Raw genomic sequence first — 16,612 nt, 5'->3', positions numbered from 1 at the left:
TTTGCATTGACTACTAGGGTTCAGTAGTGATCACATCTTTGAAGTTTTTGTAGCTCAGTAATGCAAACATTTTAGATCTTATGATTAGAATAGTCCAATCTTCTCTCTCTACGCAGTTCAAATGAGCGAGCTTCTACTCTACGTGACAGTGTAGATGCTTGCTTACAAAACACTTAATTATTATTTTTGTATAATTATGTTTATTGAATTTCAGGCCTTCCAGCACAGGGTTTTGGTTACAGCTGTTTCATAATTCTTTCATATATAAGATCATATAAGATATACTTTTACTGAGGTTTAATACAGTGACCAAGTTCTCTTTAATAGTTTGAAGAAAGCTGATTTTAAACTATGAGGGGTAACTAACTATTGCTTTAACAACACTGGTGTGCAATGTGGATGCTCCTGCAGAAAAAATGTATTCAGCACAGAGGTTTTATTTCAAAATAATTTATTTGCATATAATTGGAATGAAGACAGGTTGATACATCTGTGATGGCACTGGTCAATTTCCATATAGAAACATTCAGTCTATACAGAAACCACTCTTTCAAACCTGGACAAAATGGATAAATATATTAGTAAATAAATATATTAGTGACATGTCACTATATTGAAATGTTCTATTATATATAAAATACAACACTATTTCATTTGTGTTTTTGTTGTTCTCTTTTTGTACACAAAGTATCCAAAATATACTGACATATCCCTTAAAGTTCTGGAGGGATTTTTACTCATAGAAAAGGCAGTTTCAGCTCGGTATTCTTACAAAACATAACAAAACAAACACATAAACATACACAAAGAGAAAGATCTTGAACAGGATGAAATCACATCAGATGCTCTGCAGCATCACTAAATGTTATTTTTCATGTGCTGATGGTTTTGGGCTTGTTTTAAATTAATACTATGAGATTTACGTATTTTATACATCTATATATATATATATATATATATATATATATATATATATATATAGTAATATATATATATAGATGTATATAAAATCTGCTTAAGCCAAAGTGCTGCTTTGTAATTCAGTCATTTCCATTTCAGTCTCGTAGACCGTTTGGGCACGATAAATAACAGACGAGGAGACCCTGATACTTTATCTGGAGGACGCTGCGTTGACACATTCAAAGTGAGGTATTAGTACAAGGGACTGCAGGTGAAAGATTCTGCATGATTGTCCAATAATATTGAGTCCAAAATGATTTCCACTTCAATTCTGGTATTGCTCTCTTGTCACTGAAAACACATTTAATTCCGAGAATTAAGGAAAAGGTTGAAGCAGGAAAAAAAAAAGCACAAACTATGTTATAAGTTCATCGGTTCAAGATTTTGCCTCTTTGGTTAGACATATAAGAGCTTAGTGTGTTCGGAGTTTCCAGATTTAGGATGATGAACAGTTTTAATGAATAAGGCACATATGAGGCTTTAGTAAGTGCTACTGGTTACATTGCAATACCCATGAGCTCTTTGTCTGCTGTTTTTGCAAAGCTAAACTGTATCTGACTGCTTTCACATTTTCACTTTAAAGGAAAGTCCACGCTTCCCATTCCTCTGATCTCAGATTATTTAGTTGAGTACATGCGAATCTGTGGTTAGGATGGAAATAAGAGAGCTGTCTTTGAAGGCACGGTGTGGTTGACTTTTATCTACACAGTTTGAGTGTTCAGCGTAATTCTCCTGGAATATAAACACATTTTCTGTCTGTCAGTCTGCCAGAGTGGCTAAACAGGGAAAGAGGGAATAGTAGGTATCCTTGATTCTATTGTTTGTAGTGTGGAGACAGAATTAAACATTTGAACTATTTATCTGAATGAAAACATCTTTAATGTTCCTTCAAGTGCTGTGAGCTCAACAGCAGGGCAATGCACATTTACAATGACAGGATTTTTCATCAATTTGGCTGTCATTACTGTAACTAAGATGAATTCTTCCCATTTTTCCAGTGTTTGATTGTTCCTGAGATATTTCTCAGGCTCTACCTAGCCTACGGTTTGAAATCATGGGAAAGCACTGCAAGCTTTCATTAAACTTGTGCTACGACAACCGACTGAGCTGACTGTAAGGTCTACCTAGCATGGCTTTACTCCAGTTACATCATTAAAGAGTCACTATCTCTTTTCTATGGCTGCAATGTAGAACAGTTTTCTAGAGCTTTAGATGCTGGAGGACAATGGGAGGGTTTACCATATGTGGGGGATACTACAACGTTGTGATGGATTAAAGGAGCAGAGGATCAGTTTGTCATCCTCGTGAAGAGGCCTGTTCCCTCTGATCAGGGGGTTTAACAGCACTGAGGTCAAACATGTGAAGTAACCACTGGCAAGAGAAATGACAAGAATAAGACAATAGCTTGTAATGACGACCACATAATTCAGTCAAACAGGTTCATGTTGAAAGGTGAAAAAGAAAATTACAGACTACGAAAAAAAAGAAACAGAAAGTGATCCAAAACACAAACAAACATGTTGGAAACAGCTGCCATTATTGAAATAATGAAAACAAGGCCCATGCAAGGCTCAGCAACCTCAGCGAATGCTTGTTGTTTGAGGGACTGAGCATCAACCTTTCTCTCCATTTGGACAGATCTAACTTTTGCTGAGTTTATGGGAGCTACATGGTTGTGACCAAAAAAAACAAAAAAAAAATCACTACAGCAGTACCTTTAAAGACCCCCTGTGTGAGGCATGTTAAGAAATCTGAGCTGAGGTAGGCTGGAGAGAAAAGCTTCTCTCAGCTGAGACTGGACTCAGCGAAGGAAGACGAAGATCACGCAAGTGAAAGTAAGTACCTCTAAGATAAATCAAGTTATTTTGTAATAGAGTGAGCAATGCAGAGATGGAGTCTCACTTCATGTGGGCTCAATGCCCATAAGCAAAGATCATTCGTTAGTTGTCACTAAGGAGCATGGGGACTTGTGTTTGTAATGAATATTCTTCCTATAACTGACAAGGAGAAACACAGAAAAACACTTTTTCCCCTTTGTGGTGTATGAGCCGTTTCCCCAGCAACTCCCAAACATTCAGTATATTCTGACATATAATATTTTGAATGGTCCAGCATTATTCTAAAAATTTAGCATGATTCAATCACAATGATTTCACTTAATAACGGAACTAACTTTCAGCATGTGAGCTTTGAGTCCTGGGGGGAGCTGGGGAATCGTCTGCACGAAGGCATTTCTGGTGGAATTACATGGAAGACATGAGAGCGATAGCCAATGAGAGGCTTGTCCATTCTGGCTCCTGTGTAGCAGCGTGATAATTGGGGATGCAACAAGTTCTCACACACCGGACTCCTCTTCTGATCCTGTGGACACAAAGATAGCTCAAGTCACCTTCAAATTATAATAAAAAACAAATACAAAAATCATTTTCACCCAAAATGATCCTTTAAGGCCAAAATGGCTGGTCATGCTATCAAAGATAAACAAGTGTGACACCCACCCTGATTGTGGTGTAATGTTTGGCAGTACAAACAAATGTCTGTGTTGCGGTCAGCAGCAGGGCCGTGGTGGAACCTGCAGGGTGGCCTGTCCATAGAGGTCCCAGGCCCCAGGAGCTGGGGCTCTGAGCGGGCCTGTTGCACCCGTTTTTGCCACACAACATGGGCCCCAGCACAGCAAGGCCAGTCCTCCATACCTCCAGAGTCCAGAATGAGGGGTACGGGGAGCAAGGCAGGGTGCAGCTCAGGGGGAGAGCAGCAGAAGCCCGGGCCCTGACCATAGCGGAAGTGGATGCTACGGTCATCCTGCAGATCTAGGCTCTGGTGGAAGCGAACAGAGGGGCCATCAAGCACACAGCCACCCACTCTCCCAAGAGGAGCGGGAGGGTGTCCGTGTCCCGGGTGGCAGCAGTGGGGTTGAAGCTGTAAGGGGATTGGGGACAACAGTACAGGAGGTCCTGTAGGGCCGCTGGGGTCATGGTCCTGACACTCTGCCCCAGGACTGGGCCGATCTGTGGGGTCTGGCTTTGGGCACTGGCAGGGGCCGTGCTTAGGAGGGCACACAGGTGAGTCTTTGTCCAGGACGAGAGCAGCAGGAGCAGCTGCAGGAGCAGCAGCAACGGCCCCCTGCTCCTCATCTGAGCCTCTGCTCGGGCCCTGGCTGTGCTCCCCCTCCTCATAGTGGTGGTGTCTGTGGCGGTGGTAGTGGATGTGGCTGAACACAGTCTGTGGCTGTTCTTCGGGGCAACCCGCTTTGTTCACCACAGAATCCAGAGACCTGGGCCGGGCCTGGGCACATGCCTCCAGGCTGTTCCTGCGGGGGGCGCGCCCAGGACCAGGCCCATAATACACAAACGGATCATAGTCACTACTCAGAGAGCTACGGAAGGTGGACCAGCTGCCATAAACCCCCTGCAGGGACACATCAGTACAATTGAGAACTGAGTCGCTGGAGGAGCCATGGCACGGCCCTGAGCTGGAGTCACTAGCTGGCCCATCAGCCAAGTATCCGCTGCGTTCTGTGTGGTAGCTGCCACCCGAGCAGCTGCCCTCGTCCTGCCTACTATGAGCTGCGGCTCCGCGGGGCTGCTGTGTGACAGAGGCTCCGTGGTGCAGTCTTGAGCTGGATGCACTGCGCTGCGCCGGACACGATGAGCGATAGTTGTGGCAGGACCGACGTGGGGTGTAGTGGTGGGTGGAAGTCCTGCAGTTACCTCCAATCCTGTGGGGCCCTCTGGGACCCTCTGCAGGAAGGTGGTACCCACAACCGGAGCCAAGCGGCCTGCTGGTGAGGAAACGCAGTGTTTGGGTGTCTCTGGGAGAAGAGGCAGTGTAGTGGCCCAGAGAGGGATAGGGTCCAGAGGGCCCACGAGGATAGTGAGGCCTCATAGAGAAGGGAATGGCATGCTGTGGGAACGGGTGGTTGCGTGGGCTGCTGTAAGGTTGAGCGTGCAGGAAACTCTGGCTTTGCTCTGAACTCTGCTGGAGTCTGTTCCTCTGGGGCTGCCGCTCCGTCCCTGTGGACCACAGCAGCAGTCAGAATATACAGAATACTGCAGGGCTGTAATAAGTTTAACTGTAATAACAGGTTGGTCCAAAACATGCCTGAGTTGTTAGTAAAAGTATACATTGATTTAAACTGACTGAAGTACTTCTACTTGACAATGATCAATGAATAAAAAAAGGGAGCCACAGATTTGCAGATGGTTAAAAGGTCTTAAAGCTCACCTTTATAACAATCTTACTTTGTTGAAGTAGAAGAAAATAATAAAGATTCCTGTAAATTCATTCTAATGGGCACCAAAACTTAACTGTAAATATGCTTTTCCTCACCCATGATGTTGTGCATGCAGAGGGGACAGGTGCGGTGCTGTATCAGCCAGGGGTCGACGCAGTCTTTGTGGAACTCGTGAGCACAGGAGATGATCCTCAAATGCTGGGATAAAAAGGAGGCAGGTAGATTTGAGGATAAATAGCTGAGAAGGACAGTTACTCCACGGATACAGTATGTTCCTCGCTTTCCTCTTACCTGCCCGTCCTGGAACTCCTCTAGACAGATAGCACAGACGGGGCTCGAGTTGGAGCTGCTGGCTGAACCCCAGGCGGCACGGTGGCGCTGAGAGCCTGAGGAGGTGTAGGTTTTGGTCTCCAATCGACTGATGGCCCGCATGGTCTGCTGATGGACAGAGTCCTGCACAAACAAGAAGCCAGGGTTAGAAAATATCTCCAGGTGAGCTTTAGATCCAAACTGAAGAGGATCCGCTGACACCTTTACCAATGCTGCTGCTTTCACTCACCGACGTTCTGTTGGACTTGCACTTGTAGCGGAAAGCGAAGATTAGGACAATGCTCAGAATAGCTAGGACGATGGTGAGCAGGATACCCACATCATAATGTGGCTGAAAGGCAAAAAGAAGACGGAAAGAGAGAACTTAAATATTATATTGAAAGCACAGCAGCAATATGACTCTCAGATCTTGTGAATCTGTGAAGTGTCCTTTAAGAAGACATGAGTGAGGCATGGTCGGGTGAGGGGAACCCGTGCCGTGTTCACGCCCATGGATATCATAATCTGTCTCCCACTGCCTCCTCTCTACACTGGATGATCCATTTGCATCCAAACATCCAGTTCACATCAATACACTGATGATTTCACACCAAAACAACATTAAACACAGAGCCTCCAGTGGCCTCTCAGCTAACATGGTGTGAAATTTACAGCGCTTTTAAACAACTTCCTTTCTGTTCTATTTCCCAGAGGGGTTTCTCTTCTTCCAGCCAATGAAAGGAAAGTCAGGGATGTGTGTGTGTTTCAGTGCCTACCCATCTAGGCTGCTCCATCATGACCTCAATGCGAACTTTGGCCTCCTCGTTCTTGTTGACCAAACCCATCAGCTCCTCTGCATCCTCCGCCTCCACCAGCACGACCGGACGGGGAAGGGAGTCCGTCTCTCGCAGCTGTGTGTGTCGTGCAAAAGGGATGGTAACCAAAGCAGGAAGAGAAAGACACAGAAATATGAGTGTGGCTATTCCATGTCATCCATTTCATCTAATATATGTTACAAATGAATGTAACTGTGTCTGTAGCTGTGCCCGCACACTCACCTCAGCAGCAGCATTGGCATCATCACTGACATCAAAGATAACAGCCTGAGCTCCTTTATCCAGCGCCATGCGAGCCTGAAGAAGACAGTGCAGGAGAGACTACAGTTAAAACACAGCAATGTGTCAACCTGGGACATTTTTAGGAAATTCTTATACTTGTGTGATCTGAATAATGAAGAAAGACGACAGGAAACCTTTCACACACTCCTTCACAGGCCAGTTATACAGTGGACAGTTCATGTGAACATAGAAGAACGTGCCGGTCCAGTTGGTGTCTAAACCCATCACTAGATGGCAGCCATGCACTAAGCCTCAGGCATCGATACACAGACAAAGTGCAGCCCCTCCTGCCACTTTTCCACCTGACTCTGGAAGCCACATACCGACTAAAAAGTGTGTTAGCAGGAATCTGAAGGCCCCAGCACCAAACTGCTGCCTGATCCAAACCTTTTTCTAATGTTGGATTGCCAAAAGACATAGTGAAGGATTATTTGATTGAGGGAAAAGAAAAGGTGTTATGCTGAATGAAATAAAAAATGGATGGCGCATCAGCCTAACATGCAAATAAGAGACAGTTTTGTATTCAAACTAGGTTCTAAAATGTGCTGCCGGTCTCCCCCTCTATTCAACTACTTCATTATATCATTTAACAGTGTGATTTACAGTGCTTCTCCCTCCATTTCCTAGCACAAAAGAGAAACTACGGTGGCTGTGAAACAAGCGAAAAACCTTCTGGATCCTCCTTTATGTTACACTCTGGACCTTTAAAGCTAAAAGAATATTTGAAAATGAAGGAAAGAGGAAAAATAGGAGAGGAGTGTATGTCAATATGACATTTCATTGTACAGGTTCAATAAAAATACACCAAAATAGCATGCGGGTAACCAGACACATAAAAACATTAACACAAGTTTAGAACAAGTGACAATTACAGAGTATGGGGTAAATGTTCAAACATAACAACAGCACAAGTAGAGAGAACTAGAGTCAGTGTCTCAGTGGTTAGCAGACTAACTCAATAATATCAGTAACATAGTAATATCCATCAAAACTTTGTAACGTTAGCCACCAATATTAGCCACCATAAGCAGACCAAGTAAAGCTGCAGCAGCAAAACCCCAGAGTGTCCTGAAAGGTTGAAGGGTGCTCTTTGCTGCCAGTTCAACATTTTATCTGTAAGAGACTGAACTTGCTATTTTTGTTCTTCAGAAGTTACAGTGTCACTTTAAAACCCCCAAAATAGTAACTCCCACGGAATATACTAGAGATGGGAATCATCTAGATCAATAAGAGTAGATTGAGATTTTATGATTAAGCCACATTTAGCAATGTTTTGATCTATGATTGGTATATGTGTACTAGGGCTGCATGATGCAGTAAAAACATCATATTGCAATTATTTTGACATATCATATCATATTGTGATTGCAATATGATTCACGGTTAGAGTGGGAATGATCATTTTCACATTGTGATTTTCACTGACAAAACTACTAAAATCATGATGATGATGATTTTTTTGTGGGGATATGTTCCAAACAAACATGTTTTCTTAAACAATTTCTCAAACAAGGTTTGTAGGCCAGTGCATCTCTTTAGAACTACAGTGTCGCACATTTTACATTTATGAAAGAATTGCAGTTTCTATTGATATTGCACTATTGCGATTTCGATAATAGTTTGATTATTTGTGCAGCCCTGGTGTCTACATATATCATATCACTTAAAATATTGAATTTAATTATATTAAACCGTATATTTTCTAGAATACCATAATTTTACACTATGCATGGTCTAAAAATCTTAAATAATGCAAAAAGATAATTTCTATTCTAATATTTATTCATATTTAACTATGAGTCAGATCATCATGCTTGGGTTTTAATGTTATTACCAAAGGTGAGACGTGTCTGGATTGTATTTAACACATATGTTATAGAATCATCCTATTATTCTGTCTTGTATTCATTTATGTAACTATCAAGCTCCCGTTGTTCATTTAAAGGAGCCGGGTCAACACATCACTAGAATATACTGTATATTTACTACTGAAAGCTGCACAATGGTGTAAATACTGTGAAAAGTGCACCTCAGACTGAAGCACGACAGTGATAGTGAACAAAGAGCTCCTCTGAAAGTCTCATATGCAAAAAAACCCTGCAATGTTAGTGCTACATCAGATTCTACATTTAATTGAAACACAAGAGAGAAATTCCTAAGACTGAGTTATATTATCAGCTGACCTGTAGCAAACTTTAATGTGTGTATTAATGCACATTAAGAGTACAGAGATATTGTCACATCTACAAGCTGTAGTCATCATGTGCTTTCGTTTGTGTGTGTGTGTGTGTGTGTGTGTATTTTTGTATATGTACTACTGCTACTGACCAGCTCCTCCATGATCTGGTCTTATCCTGTGTACGTGTGTGTGTGTGTGTGTGTGTGTGTGTGTGTGTGTGTGTGTGTGTGTGTGTGTGTGTGTGTGTGTGTGTAGGTTTTTCTGCACTGGCTCTAAATGTTGTTTCTGTGCTTCTGCAAAAGCCCAGAAATTTTTTGCGAGCATGATCAGAAGTCAGTGAGGAAAACAACTGGCAGCCTTTTCATCAATATCTCATCACATACTCTCAAGCGTCTGGCATCTGCCAACGCTTAATGAGGAGGAGACACAAGTTTAAACACCTAATCACCCGGGTCAAACACAAGGCTAAACAGTGATTTCTAGCCTGCCACTTGCAGCCCAGGGCAGGAAGGAGCGCGCTCGCACACACACAAAACATTCAGGTACAAGAGTCACTCAGTTGATCCATTAATCAAGTTAATGAGGAACTTCTTTTGTGGGATGGCAGCATTGATAATTTTTTAAACACATCAAAAAGATAAAGTCAATGCATGACTCCGAAGAAACAGAGGCTTCATTTGTATACACAAAATCTCAGAAGCATATCCCTCCTGCACCGATTTCCTCCAAGCACATTGCAGAACATGAATTAAAAGCACTGTATATCCTAAATCCCCCTCGGTGAGTGCGCATACAGTAAGTGTGTTTTTGTCCACATGCATTGCAGTGTGCAGTGGAGAGTTAACAACATTGTCCCACAGAACCGTTGGTGGTATCCAAAGGCCATGGCACTGACGGTCAGAAAGAAAGAGGTCAAATAAAGAATTAACATATCCCCTTTGATCTGGCTTCCTGCTCTGGTGGTGTAACAGCCTTTCCCCTGTTTCATCAGAACAGTAATTGTAGTACGTGCATAGGCCTAAATGGGGTGCGGTCACATAGGAGGGGGAAAAAAAGAGAGAAAGCTGGATGTTTGACATGTGGGAATTTGCTTTACCTGGGGTTCAAAAGTTCCCTACGCTGCACTGGGCCCATACGTCCTCTAATCGTGGTAATAAATGCAGGGAAGCCCGCTCTTGTGGTCCAACACACACACACACACACACACACACACACACACACACACACACACACACACACACACACACACACACACAAAGACAGACACAAGCAGTTGGGAAGTTTCAAATAGTCTCCTACAGTTCAGGAATATACCGTAATATATTTCTCCAGTGCCTGCTGCTGTGGTCTTATTATACCTCAGTATTAGTAGTAGTAATACCACAGTGTGGTCGCCAAGCCATTCGCCTCCACTGAGCCACACACCCGGAAGAGGCCTGAGAGATCTCATTACATGATTAATAGGAGATATATTTAACCTTTAATAGTGCAATGAAAAGCGCAGCTCTGACGCTAACAAGACAGTTAAAGGGGGGCTGCCAGCGCAAGGGTTTCAACATGTTTGTTATGGTCGGAACTGACACAGACATACGTGTGGTTAGGTGACACGTGATTAAACACTATTTGGCATTTTAGTAAAAACAATTACGACAACGGAAATGACTGCGGTTCACATAGTTATACAGTGAAGATGTCATTGCTGGAAAACTAACAAACAACTCACAGACAACAACAGTCTGCTTCTACTTTTGACAGCGATGTGTTTTATGTCGGATGGGGCTGGCGAGGAGTGGCGGCAGCAGGCAGGGCGAGCTTCAGGTCACAAACATAAACACACCTGTGGGCTGTGAGGTCACACAGGCACACACATAGGTATGCATTCAATACAGACAACCCATGGCTTACTGTCTTATCAAGGTTTTCTTACATTCATTCAGCCATGGTCACCAACCATAGCAGAAAAATGTAACTACACTGTGAGGAATTATCATCTAGTCCTGTTGCTGAGCTTGCCTGTGGGCCTTTTTCACACAGTAGGAAAAGCAGAGTTGTAATTAACAACATTAACAACATTAACAACGGTGGCTCTGCTCACTGAGTCAGCTTTGAGCATGCGAATAAGTGAATGGTGATGGTTTCAGTTTTTTCCCAATGAAGATGTCCCAACCTGCTCCGTGCGTCAGCAAACAGGCTAAGTGACATGTCGCTCTGGCTCTGTTTTTGTGAAGTTTGGCGCCCTTGCTACAGATCCAGCCTATTTTCATTCATGATCATCGCTGACGTCCTTGACGTTTCCCCGCCAGTCAGCAGTCAACATGGGCATGTGGGAAAAGTTTGCCTTCAGGGCTTTCTGCCAGAAACGAGACGAGACGAGAGACTAATAAGGTTTTCATAAGGATATTCCAAGAAGGACGAGGTTTAGAAGGAAATCGGAAGCTGTTGGGAGTTACACGTAAGCCACGTTGGGTAAGTTACTGAAAATAGTAATTAGTTACTACTCTCAAAAGCAATTGAATTACTTTACCAATTACTGCATATAAAAGTAAGTAGTAAGTAACTTTTGTGTTACTTTTAAATGTCTTATTAATGCACACAGTAGTCAACTATATCATTTTATTGTTGCTGTGCAAGACAAATTTATCTAGTTATTAATATTCCTGACCACCAGAGGGCAGCAACTACAAGAGTCCCTACCTTATATTGACTGAGCTTTGCTTTAATAAATAATTATTTGAGGACCAAACTGAACTGTCTTAGGTCTAAGGTCGGGCGATTGTAGATCATAAACTGAAAAATCAAGGGGACACGCTCGGACGTGCAGCATTTGTTTCTACTGTCTTCTGCAGCTGTCCACTATTTAAAGGAAAGACGAAGTAACAAACACATGTAAATTTCAGCAACTGTAATTGCGTTAAATTAATTTAATCTGAAAAGGTAATTCGTTACATTACTAGTTACCGCCAAATTCGTTACATTACTAATTACCGCCATTACTAGTTACCGCCGGGATTACAGTAACACGTTACTTTATAATGTGTTACTCCCAACACTGTAAGTAAGTGAGTGTCCTCCATCTATACAGAAACAAGGCTGACAAAAGGTTGTTGCTGTGACATCGCTCGTAGAATATGTAGACAATCTGAACAATACCAGGACCCTGAAAACTGAAGCAGCTAAATGGAATTCAGCCATCATTCATTTTATTATTGACACAAGCCATTTTCCCACTGGGTCATACCAAAATGTCTACCTGGCACCTACATTACCCACAATGCAACTGGACCACCAACAGTTTGGTCGGAGATTCAGGTGTGTAAGGCGAGTAGCGGTTAATGTTACCTCGACCCACTAGCAGTAGGCAGCGATGAGGTTGGTTCAGACCCAACCGACGCCGACATCACGTGAGGCAATTTATCCAACATCCCACAGCTCCCTCTGGAGCCACGAAAGACTTTATCTACTCTCTTCACATATGCAGTAGTACTCCCCAAGAACTGTAACTAAACTAAAAAAGAGAACCTCCATTGATATTCATCCGTTAATGAAGGCTAAATGAATGAAAGCTCCGGTAAAACGATGTAACATTGTGACTTATTTGTCTAAATACTTACAATCAGTATCCTCTCACCCACTCTGTGAATAAGGAGACGATGAGATTAATTAGCTGAAAACAGTTTCAGCAACATAATGTCATCGTTCTAAAAACAAAATCTTATGCCATCAGAACCATTTGAAAGCAGCTATGACCTCATAACAACTCAACACGGCTTAAAATTGTAACACCTACTGAGGCTGACAGGAGAAAATGATTCACACAAACAAACCATTCAAGAATCTATGTTCCACCTCAGTATGAGCGGCACTTGGCTGACTGCAGTACTAACCACAGCTCATCTTGCATAAACACCAGATCGAGCCAGTGATCTTCCCTCTCACTCTCAGCATTGGGTGGCCTGCTCGGGGCCAGCCAGCGCTGTTTATTTACATCCCTGGCAAAGTGCGGTCTGCGAGCCAGGCCTGGCATCACGGTGTGTTCTCGGCGGGGCAGAAACAAACTACGCTGCCCTGACGTCTTTATTTCACATAAGGGATGTGCCAAGGTTTTTCCGTCGCCTGACAAGATCGCTCTGCCTGCTAATGTCTCAGTGTTTGTCATGGGTTTAATGTGGTGCGGATGGCATAGCCAGGCCTATTCAATCCAGCGGGCCGCTTCCCTTCATCCGCAGCCATGTTCATACGTAACGGAGAGGGCAATAATGAGAATATTACACACAGACACATTCAGTCCTGCCATGGAGAAACATCTGCTATATCAGTTGTGCATCTATGATTACAGAACTATATTCAGAGTCCAAGTGTGACCCAGTAGCTTCATAACCTTTGACTTTTGATTTTATTTAAGTCTGTGCATTAAAGGGGCAGTCAGTCATATCTTTAACCGTCTGCAGCGGTGAGCACACAGCAGCAAAATATCTGTCCGAGCGAGTCATCTACTCTCACACTGAGCCATCAACTGTTTTTCATACACCAGTAACAAGAAGAAATCTTCCCATGGAGTGCGATAATGTGACTGGTTCCAGACGTGGCAGGCATTTCCCTTCTGTCAGGAATTTTCTAGAAATTAGTTTCAGCATAAAGAACAAAGCAGGACAGAGGACTAGAAAATGTTTTGAATTGGAACCAGATTTAATACTGTTACACAGTTTTTCCTAAAACAAGCACATTTTTTACTCTTTAAACAAAATGTATAAATGACCTTTTTGACATTTATAACAGTGCAACCATTTCAACCTCAACTTAAGCTAATTAGTGAGCATGGCTGCCCTTATAGTGAAAATCTGTATCACCGTTAATTACACACCACCACACTCTGCCATAAACCTGTTGATGTTGCATTTCCTCTGTCTCCGATAACCCGTCCTGCCCCTTCAAAACATGGCACTAGACTCTGTTTAACTCAATCTAACGTCTCTTTTCCCAGCGACATCATTCACTGCATGAGTAAATTATACCATGGAATAATGTGTGTGGGAATAAAGAGTGAGACTGAAAGAGGTAAAGAAAAAAAGGAAAGGACAGAGCGGGAGGGAGAGGAGTGAGGCGGGCAGGCTGTGGTGCTGCTGCATTAAAGTGTCTAATGACAGAGTGCAGAGCTCTGGGCCTACAGGTCTGAGGCAGACTCTCTGCTCTGTCATTTCTCCTGACTGGCCTGGCACACTGGAACCATTACTGAGGCATTGGGACACGCCGCATGGCTAAATGAGGAGCAGACGGGGGCGAGGGCTGGTGGTGATAAAAGGTGGGCGGGGGGTAAAGTGGCATTGAAAAACAGGTGCGGTCTGAGTTGATGTTGTGGACATTTTCTTTAACAGGGTGTCCAGTTTAAAGTCTACGGGATTTGTGCGTCTCTGCTCGTCAATTAGCAACAGGAGCTTTCAGGACTTAATGAATGAATGGGGAGTGAGACAACTAAATCGTTAAAGCTATTTGTTAAACAAGGCGAGCAAGTCTAACACCGTGCTGCTAACTGCTAACTGCTAACTGCTCTGTGAGGCTGGTGGCGCTCTCAATTATGTCTACTTGCGTCACATTCATTATTATGTGTGCACGCCGGGCGGATAGAAATAATCAAACCTTTTCATTCACGTTTGCGTCACAATCGCCTGGGTGACTTTGTATTAGACATTAGACACTGGATCATCCGCTATAGTTTGGTGAGCGAGCGACTCGAGTGAGTTGGTTTGTGTTTGGCTTGTTAAATGCAGTTTATATTACGTGACCTCAGGCAATGTCGCAGAGTAACGCAGAAGTACCAGGTAGTGTAATTAATTACTTTCTTCTGGGAGTAATTCATTAAAGTAATGCATTACTTAAATGTAACTTTTCCCAGTTGTGGATGGTGTAAAGAAATGCCATTTTATTTTCACAATTATTCAATTCAATTCAATTTTATTTGTATAGCGCCAATTCATAACAGAAGTTATCTCAGGACACTTTTCAAATAGAGTAGGTCTAGACCGAACTCTTTAAAACATTATTTATTATCTACCGATGTAGAGTCCACACTCCAGCCCACACAATATGTAACTCTAACAAACAGTGATTAGACAGCTCATTTGCTAAAAACACACTAAGCATCATTAGATGAGTGAGTACATTCCTTTTTTTCCCTTCCTGGTACACTTATATAAATGTTGAAATAGTTTGGTAAATTACATTAAAACTAACCAGAACTTCGCAGCTTTGCTTTAAATGTTGTTTACCCAGCTTTGAAGCCGTGTATTTAAGTCTAATTGTGTGTGAATAATTGCCGTATGTGTGTGTGCTGTGTGATTGCCGGGTGCTCGACACCGGCTGAGTGGCAGTTGAGATGGTTGGAGGAGGGAAGGGTGTGGCCCTGCTGGGTATCCATTACTCACAGGGGTACTTTGATGTGGGGCTGCTGGAGGGGGGGGCAAGTAATGTATGAAGAGGAGGGGGGTGGGAGGCAGGAGGGGCTGGGTGGGCATGTCAGGACAGGTGAGCAGATTCTATGCTCTCAGTAAAGTATTGAGCCGGAGGGGGTGGGCCTGAATCACACACACACTCCTCCTCCTACTTCTACCTCCCATTCATCCTGGCACACGCACTCTCACACACACACACACACACACACACACACACACACACACACACACACACACACACACACACACACACCAACACACAAACACTAAATCCAGAACCTGGGCTTGGCCACCTTTCAGGTGAAGGGAAGAGAGATACTGGAAAAAGTATGAACCTGATCTGCCTGTCTGGAGGTAAAAGAGGTCATTTAGAGAACTCACAGTAATGCAGCTCAGCCCGCCCTCTCTCTCTCTTTCCCTCTGCACTTCCCTTGTCTCTCGCCCCCTCTCGTTGGCAGGCCCTGGCTACATTCTGACACAGATTTGAAATGCAAAGCACAAGGTGACAGAGAATGACCGATGTCATCTGATACACTATCGCTTGCTAAACACATCCTCGAAACATCAAAGAGCCGGGCAGCGAGCGCCTACGGCCTGCGGGGCTGATGAGACTGATGTGGTGGGTGACGGCCCGTGATGATGGATCCGAGAGGCCCGACTGGCTCGCACACACGCCACCATGTGACTTCCCATTTCGCTCTGTAAACCCAGCAAGCCTGACACCCGGCGGGCACTGAGAGTGTTAACAGAGTAACCCTCTGTAAACATGTCAAGAAGGGGAAAAAGCAAACAAGACTTTGAGTTTAAAGGCCTCGCTGGCAGCCGCTATAACCTGACTGGCCAGGGCTAGCATCCTTAGCTTGCCAGGCTAAAATATGTAAACTATATATGTACTACATGTATAAAATGTGCGGTATGAAATCAGGAAAGAAATAATGAAAAACACAAAAGCCTACATTCAACATGGTGTCTTTTACAATACTACCACTGGGGGGCACCAAAGTCTGAAATTTTCTACACAATTTAAGACATAGTGGCTTTAATGTGCGAATAATAAAACATGTTAATAATTATGACATTATATGTGTAGCCACTGCAACTAATTTATTAATCAATAATTTATTGAGAATAAGTATAAAATGTTGGCAAATGACAAAATATCACAAAGAGTACAAAACCTTAAGATATTCAACTTACTATCATAAAAATAATTTTTTTTAAATTCATATTTAGAAACTGGAACCAGGGATTTTTTTGGTCATTTTACTAACATGTTCATCTAAAAGATTTATCGATTATCCAAATCTGATAATCTGATGATACGATACGTATCACAATACAGGGATTACGATTCATTATATTGCGA

The 16,612-nt window shown here is 43.1% G+C and overlaps 1 protein-coding gene across 2 annotated transcripts in view; it reads right to left on the bottom strand.

Moving 5' to 3' along the window:
* Window positions 1-434: 434 nt before the first annotated feature.
* LOC127363607 (E3 ubiquitin-protein ligase RNF43) overlaps window positions 435-16,612 on the bottom strand; it is an 80,827-nt gene continuing 64,649 nt past the window's right edge. Inside the window, exons 3-9 of one of the 2 annotated variants that reach the window (XM_051400314.1) lie at window positions 6,562-6,636; window positions 6,280-6,414; window positions 5,754-5,855; window positions 5,486-5,647; window positions 5,269-5,392; window positions 3,459-4,973; window positions 435-3,321 (exon numbers count right to left, since the gene is read on the bottom strand). In XM_051400314.1, coding sequence (XP_051256274.1) covers window positions 3,296-3,321; window positions 3,459-4,973; window positions 5,269-5,392; window positions 5,486-5,647; window positions 5,754-5,855; window positions 6,280-6,414; window positions 6,562-6,636 — 2,139 coding nt within the window. In that variant the 3' untranslated portion in view covers window positions 435-3,295. The remainder of the gene's footprint in view (window positions 3,322-3,458; window positions 4,974-5,268; window positions 5,393-5,485; window positions 5,648-5,753; window positions 5,856-6,279; window positions 6,415-6,561; window positions 6,637-16,612) is intronic. The other variant, XM_051400315.1, reaches the window with a different exon arrangement.

The sequence above is a fragment of the Dicentrarchus labrax genome, unplaced genomic scaffold, assembly GCF_905237075.1.
Source record: "Dicentrarchus labrax unplaced genomic scaffold, dlabrax2021, whole genome shotgun sequence".
Lineage (NCBI taxonomy): Eukaryota > Metazoa > Chordata > Actinopteri > Moronidae > Dicentrarchus > Dicentrarchus labrax.
The sequence above is the reverse complement of the archived record's forward strand: the minus strand, read 5'-3'. Positions and strand labels throughout refer to the sequence as shown.